This window comes from Indicator indicator, chromosome 26 (genome assembly GCF_027791375.1).
Source record: "Indicator indicator isolate 239-I01 chromosome 26, UM_Iind_1.1, whole genome shotgun sequence".
Classification (NCBI taxonomy): Eukaryota; Metazoa; Chordata; class Aves; order Piciformes; family Indicatoridae; genus Indicator; species Indicator indicator.
Window position 1 is genome coordinate 8,385,010 of NC_072035.1, and position 15,025 is coordinate 8,400,034.

The following is a 15,025-nucleotide window of genomic DNA, read 5'->3' on the forward strand; positions in this document are numbered from 1 at the left end:
CTGCCTCTGCTGCTCGCTGCTTTGTGACCCTTTATGAGGGATTTTTCAGTCTAGGGTGAGTGTTTTAATTCCATGGTAGTATAAAATGAAGCTCCTGCATGAGGCTAGAAAAAGCTCGTTACGGATGCTCTCTGTCTGGGACCTTTTCTTCCCTGTTGAAAACATGAAATAGCATCCATGGCACATGGTGGGTTGTTGCTGTCATGGTGTAGCTCCTTCTAGCCCTAAAATGCCTGTGCTCAGCAACCTGGACGTGGAAAATATGAGCTGGTCAGAAATGAGTTGTTGAGGTGATCACTAAGAGAGCTGTAACAGCACAGCTGGGAACAGAGTGGGAACAGCCTGTTTGTAGCCTGAAGCCACTGCCATGAGTGGTTCTCTTGCACTGATTTTTGCTGCAATACCTAATTTCCATATCCTTCAGGGCCAGCCTGTGAAGCCTGGCTGGGGTTTGGCTTCCAGGACTCCAGTAGCACAGCTTAAACACCCTCCACACACTAACTCTTAGTCCTTAATTACAAGCTGTCAGCTGTCATCGGTCCTCTGCTACTTCATTTAGTAAGAGGGAGGCTGGCCCTGGAGCTCCTGAAGTGACAATGCCGAGCACCAAGTTCATGGACTGAATGGAGAGATTTTGTTCAGTCTCTTGATCTGCTCAGCTTCTGCAGATCCTGATAGTCCTCTCTGCTTTATAGAAAGGGCACTTCCATCAAAAGTTTGTTGTTGTTGCTGTGAGGGAAACTGTTAAAATCAGCACACTGTGTGTTAGCCTGCAGACAGCCTGAAGCAGTGGCTCAGAGGTGGACCTGACTCATCGCAGCAGGATATTGACTCTGCAGCGTAATTATGCTGCTTTGAGAGCCTGATTTTAAAATAATTGAGGTATAAGATTATGTGCCTGGCTTTCACAGTTACTACAGCTCCATGGATAAATTGAATAACGGCCTGCACAAATGTGCCACTTGGCTACAGCAGAAACAGCAGCCAGGCTGGAAATGTCCTGCCTCATCACTTGCTGAGAGAAGCTGGCTGCAAGCTGAGTTTTGCAAACAGCCTTGGGCTGCCACTGGTTCCAGTTGTGCAGCCATGAGGGTTTGGCAAAGCTGTAGAAAATCCATCTTGGTGACCCGTGACTGAACAACCAAAATCCAGCCTGCCCTCAAAACGCTGGCTGCTTGCTAGTCCCAGCACATTGAGCATCTCCATTCAGACACCTCTGGCTGGATGTGGGTAGGTGCCAGGGACACAGTTGGTGTTTTGACACCCTTTTTCCAAATCTGTGTCATGGCTCACTTGCTTCCAGAAGGGCTTTCTCCTCTATTCATAGCAGCCATCATGTCTGCCAACAAACTTCTGCTTTGTTTGAACAATTCTATAAGTGGTCTTGATGAGCTTTGATTCATTAAGTCTCAAGACTTTGGGAGGATGCTGCCATCCTCAGTGGTTCACCTTAAAGTGCAATCTTGTCACCTCTGTCCCACCTGGAATGGTGTTGCCCAAGATTTGAATGTGGTGAAATTTCGTGTTTGTTTTTCATGGTTTGCCACCTGGACTTCCCTGCTCTTAAAAAGTTAGGGTAGGTTATTTTCAGCTCAAAGGCTGAAAGTTATCTTGATATATGATTTTTTTTTTTTTTTAAAGCAGTCAATAGCTTAAAAAAAAATAAGGTAAACAAGTCAGGTTTGTTCTCTTTGTGCTTCCTTCAGGGTTAGGCTGCTGATTGCAGGTGCCTTTTCCTGATGGCTTGAGGTTGCAGTTTTCTTCAGTGTGTTTGGCCCAGTGTGTTTCCAGGCTTGTTTTCAACCCAACTTGCAGGGACTGGTTCTGTAGCTGGAGTGGGCAACTGCCAGAGGAGTTTAGCCTTTCCAAAGGGCACATGATCAGGAACTGCTGCTGCCTGGAGACCTGCAGGCTTGTGCCAAAACACTGCTTTTAAACATTGACTGCAGGGAAGTAGAAGAGGTTTACGACAAAACCTCAGTTGTGGTAAAAGCCAAGCAGGAGCCACTGCTGTGGCCAGACATGCTCCACATGCCAGCTGCTTTGATGCTGCTGCTGTGCCTGCTTGGGGCTGAAATGGTTGGGTTTTCAGCATGTAATACAATAAGCCCTCTTGTGTCTTGGTGTTATGAATTATTACCTGCTTGGCACTTCATTATAAACACATTTTTTCCATTTTAGTCCAGGTTTCCTGCCACTTTATTGCTTGAAGGTTCTATTTTTTTTTTGTTTTATTAATCTCTCCCAGTCGATAGAAATATCCTGTTTTTAGCAAGCAGCAAAGGCAGACGTGACTGATGTCCTTATGGTGGGAGCAGAATCACTTTCAGAGCGTTTGGGGAAGGAGGAGAGGAGTTTTTAAATCTAATTTTCAAAGATCTCTAAAGCATAACGAACTGCTCAACACAAGTTGAGTGTCCCACTGCCATTATCTCCAAGAGTTAGAATCCCAGCATTGTACCAATGCAGACCTTGAGATCCATCCTGTGGTGGTTAGTTGCCCTTTGCCATGACACTAATTAAAAACCACCTAAAGAGAGTGTCTCCACCTGTTCTGGAAGATTAGTTTGATGGAAATCCTGATGTGGATGCACACACTTCTGTGGATAGGCACAGCAGTGCAGTCTTCCCCCAGTTATTCTCTCCAGGGTTTGCCATGGCAAAGATTTTTATATTCCCCTCCCTCAACACACACAGATTGTTCTGACAGCAATAAAATGAAACAGAGAATTGAATTTGAAAATAAATTGTTTAGATGATGCAGCACCAGCCAGATAGCTGTTCCAGAAGAGTCGGGCCGGGGTGAATTGGCTTTACTGCCAAATTAAAAATGAGATGATCAAAGGAAAGCAATCAAACAGCACCATGGCATGGGGGCTGCTCCTGGATCAGCCAAACCCTTCACCTGGGGTGAGCCGTGCCCCTGCAGAAACGTTGCTCATCTGTGAGGTGGAGATGTTGCTTCGACTTTGAGTGCTGCATGGATTGCAAGTCAGTAGACCTGGGTTATAAATACAGAATTTTGTCCCTGGTTGCTCTGTGACCATAGGCATGTGTGTTAACCTCTCTAAACCTTGTAAAAGGTTGGTGAAGTGCTGTGCAAACACCGAGCAGTGCTGAGCCTTGTTGATAGCTCTGTGGTTTCCTGGTTCCCAGACTGTGGTTTAATCCACTAGATAAGTTGGTGGGGTTTATTCTGTATTTATTTTTTCTCCAGCCATAGGGTTTGGGGCTGTTGTTGCTCCAGCAGCTGTGCCTGAAGACTTCCAATAAGCAGGCAGAGCAGAAAGGTGGATTTTAGTGGTGAGAAGGAACCAAACAAGTGCTGGTCATGGCCTGATGGCAGACAGCTTTGCTTCATGTCCTTTCTTCTTCACTAATTATCTTTCCCACCCTCCCTACTTACATGATTTTATTCTTTATCCACAGTCTACAGGGAGTCTTAAGAATATTTGAGTAGTTACTGCTTTAAACCTTGGTGTAGTAAATTCTTTATTCCCTGTATTCTTAAGCAATAAGTCTAAAAGTGCCATGAGGTACAGTATGATGGGGTAATTTTTTTTCTGTTGCAGTTTGATCTTTGGCTGTATTCTTACGCAGCAGGAGTGTAAAAATGAGTCTGGCATCAACATCAGTGGCAGGAGGATTTTGCCTGTAGACTGCTTTGGAGGTGAAAGAGAAGAGACCATACCAAGACAGTATTTCAGAATGAAGCAGGGAAGAAAAGTACATTTCTGCTGTCTTTATTGTTAGAATCCAAATGACTTTCTTCATCATGGTGTTACTGAGGGCTGAGGAAGTCTAATTAGTGCCTTTTCTTGTTGCCTGAATGAATGTGAGAGGATAAAACCTGGTACCTTTGAGTGGATGCATCTCTGGTGTGTTGCTGACATTGGGGAGATGCTTTTTTTGTCTGGCAGCAGCAGGTTTGCCTATTTAGTTAGAGCTTTTGTCACAGCTCATCCACGGAGATGCTGTGGCATATGAAAGTCTGATTGATACGGTGGCAAAGGTCAGGAGGGTAATAGCTTTGATGGTATCCTCTGAAGCAAATCAAAATTCTTCTAAAAGATTCTGTTCAATCTGATACCAAGGGTCTGGGAGCACTCCAGGGATTCTTCTCTCTGTTGTTAAGCTTATAGCTATTACAAAAATTAATGTTTGCCTGTTGCTTTGGGTTTGTTTTGGTTTGTTTTCTAATAGGATGTTCTGCAATAAGAATGGAAAATGACTGCTTCTGTCTTCTGCTCTTTTCTCTCTTTCAGGGATCTTCAATGCCTTTGCTTGCCATTGTTTAAGGAGTCTTTACTAAAAGCTTCTGGATTGTGTTTCTGAGCGGACAAAAGCTTTTTTTTTTTTTTTTTTTTTTTCCAAAATGCTCATAAAGGAATATCGTATTCCTCTTCCCATGAGCGTGGAAGAATATCGAATTGCACAGCTCTACATGATACAGGTCAGTAACATTTCAGCCCATCTGATGAGTTCAGGTATTGCTGCAGAATTGGATGTCTTAATTTTGAGGTTCGTTGAGCACTTACAACGGAGCAGGAGAGGAAAAAGCAATGCAACTTCAGCTTATGATTTGCCTCCTCTTATCCTGAAGTTAGAGAACCTCTGTTTGACCTACCTGGCTCGCGGACAGGCTGTTCCCATGGAAAGAAGCTCTGAGCCAAAGCACGTTGATACCAACTTGGGCAAGACCAAGCTGCAGGGCTAAAGCAGCCGCTGCTTCTCGGTTGCCTGTGGTTACAAGTCATGGCAGTTCCAGCTGCAAGGCTTGTGCTTGTTTATCAGGAAGAAAGAATCTATTCTATTTGAGAGGGTAAACGAAAGGCATAAATTTGAATTTAGAGGGGGGGGGAGATGTAGATGTAATATTTCCTTCCTAATGTACTGCTATGGAACAGATAATAATCAGTTTAGGCATAAAACTTAGATTATTTTTAATAGGCTTCTGAATACTGATGGGAATTTTTGTTGAATTCCCTGTCTTCAATAAAGCAGTTAATTAAAATGTTGGGGTTTTGTAATTCAAATCCTCTGTGCCCATATTCTCCCAGTATTTGAAATCCAACCAGGAACATTTTTAAAAGGAAATGAATCTGAAGTGTTATTTCATTGTCCCACGCTTTAAATAAAATTTAATTTTGCTCATCCAGCAATACACACATCTCATATTGAGTTTTCAGTAGAACTCTGCTTTCTGTTGCAGATGAAGCGATGCTAGAAAAATCTACTTAGGCATAAAACCTAAAATTAATTCAGAGAAAAAAAACAGCCCACCCAAACCTCAAAAAGTAAAGTAAAAGCACAGCTTCCCCATATCTCCTCAGCCATCCAACTGTGTTCCTTCAAGGACTTAGGGACTTGAACTTGTCTGTTAAAACCGTGTATGGTGTGTGCTTTCCAGTAATAACAGTCACATTCCTTTTTCTGCTACAAATGTGTAATCTTTGTGTCTTTCAGATGTTTAGCATAAAGGAGTAAACACCTTTTCTTAGGTGGCTTCATTTGTGTGTATCTTTTCCTGGTGCTATAGCTGCTTTGGATATTACTGTGTTTATTTTATTACAACTTTTTCTCCCAAATGTGGCTCAACTGTTTTGAATAAAGAGCAGGTGGATGGAAGCAGTGTATTAGTGATGCAGAATTCTCAGTGAGCATCAGAGTGTATGGGAGAATGATCTGATTAAGGAGGAGGAGCCCTTGTGATTTAATGGATGATGAATCATTAACTGGGGAGTGTCTGGAGAGGTCTCCTGTAATGTGTGGAGCGCTTGGTCAGGGGGATGAATTTGCTGTTCATTTTCAGAAGTTAAAATCCTGACTTTTGTTTCATTAATGCAGAACACTGGATTCCATTTTGGTCACTTGACAGTGATTTTTGGCAGTATCTGAATGTCAGAGGACATGATAAGCCATTATTAAAACCTAATAAGCCATTCATGCAAAGGGAAGTTCACTGGCTGAGGAAGCTACTCTAGAAACTACCCCTCCTAATTGCCATCCAACCCTGCTTCAACCTGCTTTAATTTTGAAAAGTAAAGTTTCCTCCTGAATCAGGTGCAATAGCCTGCTTCAAGTCAGGTTTCTGATCTCCCTCCAGTTACTCAGGGGTAAGCTAGAAGCACTGCAGGTAGCCCAAGAGCCAGGTGAGCTAAAGAAGTGCATGACAAGCAAGTGACTTCACTATGTGATGTGTGAAAGTAGTAGAAGAGGAAAAGTTGCCGTGCTCTTTATTGGAAATATTATTGTCAGCTCAAGTTTGGGAAAAAAAGAAATAACAAAACCAGAAATCCCACTTAGGGTGGAACATGGAGTTTATATTCTGTTTCTTGGTAGTCATCTGCTTCAACCCTTCCTAAAACTGGTGGAAAGATTCCTGCAGGCTTCAGTGGAAGCTTTTCCTGGACTGTGGTATCAAGTGTGCTTTTTTTCCCAGTGTGATTTAAAAGTGGAGGTTTTGTCTTTGAGACAGGCACTGGGGAGAGGGCAATGGGGAGCATGACTTCTGTTTTAGAGCATGAGAAACCGTTTCATGTCTGTCTTCTTGTTTTTTCCTTGGAAATGCCTAAAGAGGCCACAGGAGAAGCAAGTTCCGTATGATGAACCCTCTCAGGGGAACAAGCTGAGATATCTGTATAAAACTGCAATGCAGAGGCATTTCTTAGAAATCTTTGGTTGAAATGTAGGGCAGAATGATTTGAAGTAGTTCCTGAGGAGAGGAGCAATTCTTAAAAGGAAAAGGTTCGTTTCAGAGACGTTTATTTCGTACGGTTCAGTGTCATTGCTGCAGACACTAGTCAGCCGGGTCTCACAAGAAGCAGTTTTCCAAAAGTAGAAAGGATATGGCACAATTACTCCTCAAGGGTTTTAGAGAGCCTTAAGCAGGTACGTGAAATTGATCACTCATTTAACCTCAAGAACACCAGGGAAGATCCCTATTAAACTCTAAAGCAGTTGGTATAAAGTTGCTTTTTTTTTTTTTTTTTAAGATCAATCAAATAGTTTTCCTAGATTATAGCATCATCCAAAAATAAAGTTTTCCAAAAGGACCTTCTTGCCTGAGGGATGAAGCAACTGGCCCACGCAGCTGCTCTGGGAATCCTTTCTGGGGAAGCAGTGCCTCAAAGCCCCAAGGGCCAGGGATGCTTAGACCCAAGCTGCAGTACTGTGAACTTTTTTTCACAGATGTTTTCGTGGAGGTTTTTGCTTTGCAGTGGAAGTTCCTTTCATGAGAGAACAGTCCCTCCTTCTTAGAAGTCTTAACAAAAATTTCCACCAGATTGATATAAGCAGCATTGTGCCCAAGTAGTGAAGGATCCTTCCATTATACTGGAACAGGCTGTACTCTCATATTTCCTATGTTTACTGGACAGGAGAATTAAAATCGTGCCATATATAATCCAGCATCTCTGTTGGTTCTCTGCGCCACTAGGCAGGTGAGGCATGCAATAAATCATTGAATGCATGCCCACGTTGCTTTGTAATTCCTCTTAAAGTTCTCCAGGCTGGTGTATAAAGCTGTGAAAGCTGAGGTGAGTGGCCTGCTGCTTTGCTTTTTAGCTGAGTTAATTTTATTTTTTTTAATTTGAGGATGGGGGAAAGGGAGCAAGAAGTCTCTTAAATGTTGTTTTTCTACTAGCTTCTGAAATATTATCTACAGAGACAGTGCTTTCAGTACTTTAAGTAGCACTTAAAGTCTTCCATAAATAAGTTAATTTTACATTACAGCAAAGGACTTAATGTACCCTTGACTTGCATGAAGCCCAGCAGATCTCAGCTGAATTGTTTTTCTCTATTAAATTTCAGACTATCGATACCTCTATTTTCATGGGAAACCTCTCACTCAGTGTTGTCACTGTCTTCAGGTTGGGAGCCCTTGCTGCAGAGCAGTTAGGTCTTAGCTTTTCCATATGCACAAGAGGGTTGTATGAATCATTGTTGAGTTTTTGTTTCTTACTATCCCAAGTAAAACATAATTATTTTTATATCTGAGCTTGGAACCAGTGATCTTAACCTTCCTAATGTGACCTAGTTGGGTATTGTTTTCTTTTCCTTTTCTTTTTTTTTTTTCTTTTTCTTTTTTTTTTTTGTGTGTGTGTGTGCAAAAAATAGGCAAAATACTTCAAAAAAGTGAAATAGTTCTTTGTCCCTCTTTTCTGGATGAGTTATGTGTAGTGTGACTTTTTCCTCATGTCTGTACACACATTTAAAAGCCTGCCAGCATCCAGGGGTGAGTGATCTCTAGATAAGCTCAACCTTGCAAGTTGCCCATAGGACTGGGAAAGCTGCTCTTTGATCTGGGGAAACTGCAGGCTCCTATCCTAATGTAAGCAGATAGCAGCTAGAGATGAGTGCTAAAATGAATTTCATGAAGCACAAACTGTTCGTAAGCATCTGCAGGGATTTCTTTCCTCCTGCAGAAGTGCTGAGCCAAGGACTCTATCCTCAGCATCTGACTGCACATCAACTCAAAGGCATGTGCAATATTTCTGTCTCTGCCAGGGCTTCGAAGCCTGGCAGGCACAAGGGGTAGAAGGGCTTTTATACATCAGATAGATTTTACTAAAGAGCTCCTTAATTCTTCCTGTTCTAAGTGTCTTGCATATTTGTGTCCAAACAGCTAGCCTTTCCTGGAACAGAACACTCACTTCCTTTTCTTGCATGCTTAGGGGACCTGCCTTGCTGTATGCCTCCCCCTCTCACACTTGAGTGTTAAGTCTCTATCTCATAAAAGCTTGTGTTCCAAGATCTGAATGCGTTTGTCACAAAGATCAGTATGTTATTAGAAAAAGGTCAGTCCATTTATCATCTTAATACCATTCATTACTGCGGCTCCGTATGCCATGAGATTCTGAGAGACCGTTGCCCTTCTGACCCTTTCATAAGATGAGAGAATTCCTCTTGTTATTAGGTCTCATTTTTATATTGGTGTGCATAGCTTGCTTTCCCTGCTGCAAATAAGTCCAGTCCTCATTTTCCCTACACAGTTTTCTCTCCAGTACTTGTGACCTTCCTCCAAAGACAGTGTACTTTAAAAATATTCTTCTGGACCTAGTGATTGCCTCTTGAGGATGAGATTCATTTAAGATGCTGCATCATCCTTATAAGCTAATAGCATTAATACTTTGTCATTCAGCACTTAGAGGGTCCACGACTAGGGAAGGACTCTGGATCCTGTTGGAGGCAATCTGTTGAAGATTACCTGTCTGCTCAGCACTGTCTGCTGAGCTCAAGCAGGATCCTGGGAATTGGGCCCTCTTCATGTCTTTTCTCTTCTACAGTCCCTCAGAGCTTTGCATTGATTGCCTTTCCTGAAAAATCAGAGCATGTTTCCAAGCATCTGTAGTGTACTCCCCTGGTGTGACTGCTGAAGGAGTACCCTGAGTTGCTTCTCTCCTTTCCAAAAGATCATGATTTGTCCATCATCTCACTGTCCAGACCTCTGCACTGTCCTGTTTTCTCTCATTTGTGTAGCTCACAGGTAGAGAATAGATTTAAATGTGCTTGGTGGTGGTAATTCTTGAGGTCATGTCCTGACAGCTCAGTGCAAAAGCCGTGGCCCTTAAACTGTTAGTTATGCTTGGCAATTGCCAGCAGGCTCAGCAGATGGTGAAAGATTGATTGAGTGGGGGAAAACAAACTAACCCTTCATCTCTGGACACTGAAGAACTGGATGGCTGATTATTTTTGTTTCGTTTGCAGATACGTTGGCCATCTGGACAGATAGACATATATGCTTTAAATTTAAAAGCAGGTGACACTGCTGACAGCTCCAGAGACCCTGGAAGATTCACAAGTCTAAAAGCAAAATCCTGCTCTGAAGCTTTTCTGCCAATTTCTGTGCCATAGCATTAAAAACCTGTGGCTCCTACATTCTCTCTTCTTCCTCTGATTTTCATAACCTTTTCTTTGAGATCATGAGGGCTTGTGTCCTAAAAAATGAGTGTAAAACACTCCAAATTACTTCACTTTGGCAACAAGGGTGGTAAAGGTACTTATTCAGTGCTACCAGACTTGCACAGGTGACAGTGAAACCTGTATGGGTTATTATTTTGAGAAAAGATATAGAAATAGCCAACATCACTTCTGAATTTATTTTTCCCTTGTTTTGTAGTTGTTATCCTGGAACAGTTCTTAAGTTGACTGTTATTCCATACCAAGTGGAGAACAAAAAAAGATTGATTTTAGAGTGCTGAGCTATGTTGCCTTCACTTGTGCTCTTTTTTCTGACAAAACTTGAACAAGGCTCAGATAAGGTTATAACACAAAAAAACCCCAAACCAAACAAAGCAATAACAAAATAAAACAAAACAAAACCCAAACCCTAAAACATTTTAAACTTCAAATTTGGGCTGGTTTTAATACAGGATACAGCATGGACAATCCTGCTGAGCGTTTTGTGGCTGTCAAAAATCTTCTTTCTTTCTTTGTGTTTCTTTATTCTTATGAAAGAAGATTTCTGTCATGTGGACAAAATCCTGACTGCTGACACAGATTAAGTTCTCACTTTTTCAAATGCCTGAAGGCAAGTAATGAATTAAGTCTTAGGAAAACTGTGGGGATTTCTTCAAGCCATTCTTCCACTATTTTATCATACAGTCTATTGTTAGTGAATAATTGCATTGAGTTTCTAAAATCTAAGAGATGTGGTCAGAGGATCAAAATTGATCCAAAATACCCTGAGTTGAAATTTAATCTCTGACTCGTAATAATGGGCAACTTGCTTTGCCTCTCTTTAAACTGGGGACAATAATTTTCACACAGTGTCTGTGGAATAGCTGATACAGTGAAAAATCCATTTAAAGAGAGGGAAGGAAATACTCTGAAGATGAAATACACAGGAGTAAACATTTGAAAGATGGAGCATGTGGGATAAACAAGGTTGAGCTATCTCCATAATGAAGTGATTCCTGATTCATGTGCCTCTGGCACATGGCTCCGTAGGAGCATGACTGGGCATCTTTGTAAGGTGAAATGATTAATGAGTGGCTGTGAGAATGGTTCTCTTAATGCTGGGAATTATTTATAGTCCTGCAGAATTGATTGTCCCAAAAATATCCTGGGTTTGTACAAACAGCTTCATTAATATCTAGACCTTTTCCTGGATAACACAGTGCATGCCACATTGGTACCGATTGATGCTGCACCAATTCCTGCTCTGTCTTGCGAGAGTCTGCTGCTGACAGCCTCTCCTGCCTTTAACTGTAGGCCTTTTATTAAGAGTGGGGTTTTTTGCATTACAAGAAAAGCAGCCAAGAATGATAGTGCTGCAGGTGCAGGGCAGGTAGCCTGCACTTCCTTGGATGAGAGTGGTCCATTCTTCAGGGCCTCCTGCATGCTCAGCTTTACTCTGCTACTTCTGGCTGGGGATCTTGCAGGATTTGGGGCTGGAAATGCAGAGGGAGAAGGTTCCTTCAGCTTGGGTGCTGTGCAAAGGGCTGTGACCCCCACCCCAGACAGGTCTCAGGAGAATGGAGGGGTGTCAGGAAGAGATCTGGGGTCTCCTGGGCATTAATTCCTGCTTGGTAAACTTGAGGGAAGAACCCCATAATATATCCTGCTGCAGGCAGGGAGGTGATCAGATGGCAGCTTCCTGGAGAGCTAGGAAGAACCCAAAGGGGAACCCTCCTGGAAATTGCAGCTGTGCAGCACTAGGTTGTGAAGACAGATGCTAATTACTTTAGGTAGATGATTGAGAGTAACCATAATAAGCTAATGTGTTGGATATCCCCAATGAAAGCAGACTATCTTGAGGAGGAAAGGCAAAAGGGACTTGGTTGTCTTGATGGCTCTGAGCATAACCTCCAGCTGCAGAGTGTGTGGGGCAGCCTCACTTGAGTCACTGCTGTGATTGCTGATCTGCCAGGAGGATCCTTTGTTTCTAAACCCAGTGCTGGTCAGGGACACGAAGGAGGTTTGTTGATGTGTAAGGTGAATGAATCTGGAGGAAACTGCTCACAGTGAACAAAGTCTTAGGTCTCTGTGATGTGTTTCAGTATTGATAGAGCTGTTCTTTGGCTTTCTGATAGGGCAGCATTATGACTAGGGTTCTGCCAGGATGGGTAATCTTCTGATTTCTCTACACTCACATACACTTGACAACTCCCTCTCATTTTAGGACCATTTATTTATTTATTTATTTACTGGATGGTAGGAGCACTTAAGACCAAGTTTTATGCTCATCTGGTGAGGCATCACTGTTTGGGGGAAGAGGTGTTGCCTGGATGGAGTGAAGCACTGCACATTGCCCAGCCATTGATCAAACCTAGATGGAGGATGTTTAAAACAGCTGCTCTTTTGCCTTTATTAATAGAGTCATTGATGAGGAACAGATTTCTTTCCCATTTCCCCAGGTTTCAGGTCATTCCTGTGTGTACAGTGCAATGAGGTTCAGAGTCAAAGTGCTATTATAAAGCTTCATGTTCTGATTGTTATCTTGTTGACTCAAACTAACCTTCCTTTGCTTAAATAAGTATTGTCACTGACCCTTCCTGCATTATTATTTTTTTTAACAGCCCTAATTGGATTAAAATAACTGTCATGCGTGAAGGATGCATGTTAGAGCACAAAGGGCACACAGAAACCTCAGCTGTGGGCACCATGGTTACTAGTGACATCAGCTGGTTTGCTGTTAACAGTAATGATTTGTGTGCAGCACTGAAGCCTAAGTGAAGATGGCCTAAGCTAAACCCAGTGGATTGCTGATGCAGTCCCATTGCCATGGAAACAGATGTTGCAGTTTAAAGTTGCCTGCATTCATCATGTGGTGCACATGGTGTGAGCAAAGCTGTGGTCCTGTGGTGTCCACAACTTCTAACAGGGCAGGAATGGTGTTACTGGAGAGAGTGGGAAGTCCTGTTGCAGTTGGGCCTGGTTTCCCATTAAGCTAGTGCCAACTTAACTGTGCATAATGAAATTTAGTAAGCCTTGCGTTTGAGTAACAAGAACAAAATGCTCAAGTCCTTGCTGTCCTCCACCAATTTTGTTGTTCAAGGTTTGTTAGTCCGACCTGACATGGCTTGTTCCTCATTTGTACCTTATAAAGTGCAGGTTCAAAAGAACTAGTAAAACCCATCCCTGGGGGAAGAGGATTCCTAGCTCCTGCCTACCTTTAGTATTGTCTTCCCAATATAACCAGTAAGACTGTGCTCAACTCCTGCAAAACACAAATGGAGAAGCTTTCCTGTCTTTCCTGTTTGAGGGCTGTTTTGCTCTATTTTGTAAAGGTCCCTATGCAAGCCCAGCAAAGAAGGCTGCCACATCATGGGTAGGATGTTGAAATGGGGCTTTAAAGATCTGGATACTAGATGTATCCCTGTCAGCAGCTCTGTGTCTTCAGGTTATGTTTTCCCTCTTTAAAATGGCTCTGCCTTGTTGATTCCATCCTCTTTAACCTGAGAGGACTCAGCTCTTTTGTCTGTGGCATAAAACACTTGGATAAGAAGTTGTGTGGACTGTTCTACTGCAATAATAACAATAAGGGTAATTTTTACTGTTATTTTAATTTTAAGTCATATAACTTTCTCTTTGCTCTTAGAAAATGTTATACACCAGTACAATTGTTTTGGTCAGAAGTTCTTCTTGGCTTCTGTAAGGACGGAATAGTAGCATCTCCTGTGCTCCCTTCTTTCACAGTGGAAAAAAGTGTTTTTGCTCAGGTATCACCCTTGTTAGGTTGTTAGGACAATATAATTTCAACTGAGTGTTCAGGGCTTTGATACATTTTGAAAAGAAAAAAAAAACAAACAACAAAAAACAAAACCAGCTTGAGAAAGCATCACTCTACCATACTTATAGGGTAAACCAGCATTTTGTTTTCATAGCCAAAGACCTGATTTTTGATTGCCTCCAGTAAATACCAAACATGAATGGTGCCTGGTCTATCAGATATCTGTATCAGCAGGCAGAAGGTTGCTGGTGGTGAAAGCAGATTGCTCGTAATGAATTAGATGTCAGCTCAAATGCTCAGAAAGGAGTGGTTAACAGAACACAGAGCTAAGTCACAGGGAGACAGCTGAAGGCAGAGTGGGTGGCCCCATGGATGCATGTGGTCAGTGTCCATGTTACCCATCCACAGAAGTCTTCTGGTGGGAAAATGTGTTGAGAATAAAACCATACATTGGTTTCAGGACCTTTTGGTGTTTTCCAGTGTCTCTGTTGTTGACTTGTTTAGGTGCTTGTAGCAGCTGCTGTCATGCTGTTTTATTTATGGTGTTGGATGCTGGTGTCACCACAACAAGCCCAGATACATGGCTGAGGCTAACAGGAGGTGTGGCTTACACCTACTGTCACACGCAGCACACCAGTCATGGTCTAACTGGCACCTTCTCAGTGCACGCAGGTCCTGCTCTTGCACAGTGTCAGTATGCACTGCTGATGGCAGCTGCCTAGGACACACAGAGGAAGGTAGATGTTGATGGGAAGAAGGTAACACTGGAAAATCAATGGGAAGAAATCAGAGATAGTGTGGCCAGCAGGACTAGGGAAGTAATTGTGCCCCTGTACTCGGCACTGTTGAGGTTGCAAAACAAGTACTGGTCAGTTTTGGGTTCCTCACTGTGAGAAGGGCATTGATGTGTCTGAAGAAGAGCGATGAAGCTGGTGAAAGGTCTGGAGCACAAGTCTGATAAGGCATGGCTGAAAGAACTGGGATTGTTTAGCTTGAAGAAAAGGAGGCTGAGGGGAGACCTTCTTGCCCTCTACAGCTCCCTAAGAGGAGGTTGGAGTTAGGTGGTGATCAGTTTCTTCTCACAGATGACAATAGAACAAGAGAAAATGGCCTCAAATTGCACTGGGGGAAGTTTAGGTTGGACATGAGGAAAAATAACCCTGAAAGGGTTGTTAAACCCTGGAACAGAATGCCCAGGACAGTGATGGAGTGACCATCCTTGGAGAGGGGTTTCAGAGACCCAGAGATGTGGTGCTGAGAGACATGGTTTAGTGGTAGCCTTGTCAGTGATGAGTTAATGGTTGGACTTAACTTTAAAAGTCTTTTCCAACCAAAACAATTCTGTTATTC

The 15,025-nt window shown here is 42.6% G+C and overlaps 1 protein-coding gene across 5 annotated transcripts in view; it reads left to right on the forward strand.

The window, feature by feature from the left end:
• Window positions 1–4,375: 4,375 nt before the first annotated feature.
• Window positions 4,376–15,025, forward strand: part of PITPNM2 (phosphatidylinositol transfer protein membrane associated 2) — a 70,935-nt gene continuing 60,285 nt past the window's right edge. For all 5 annotated transcript variants that reach the window (XM_054392717.1, XM_054392718.1, XM_054392719.1 and 2 more), the window contains exon 1: window positions 4,376–4,453. In XM_054392717.1, coding sequence (XP_054248692.1) covers window positions 4,376–4,453 — 78 coding nt within the window. The remainder of the gene's footprint in view (window positions 4,454–15,025) is intronic.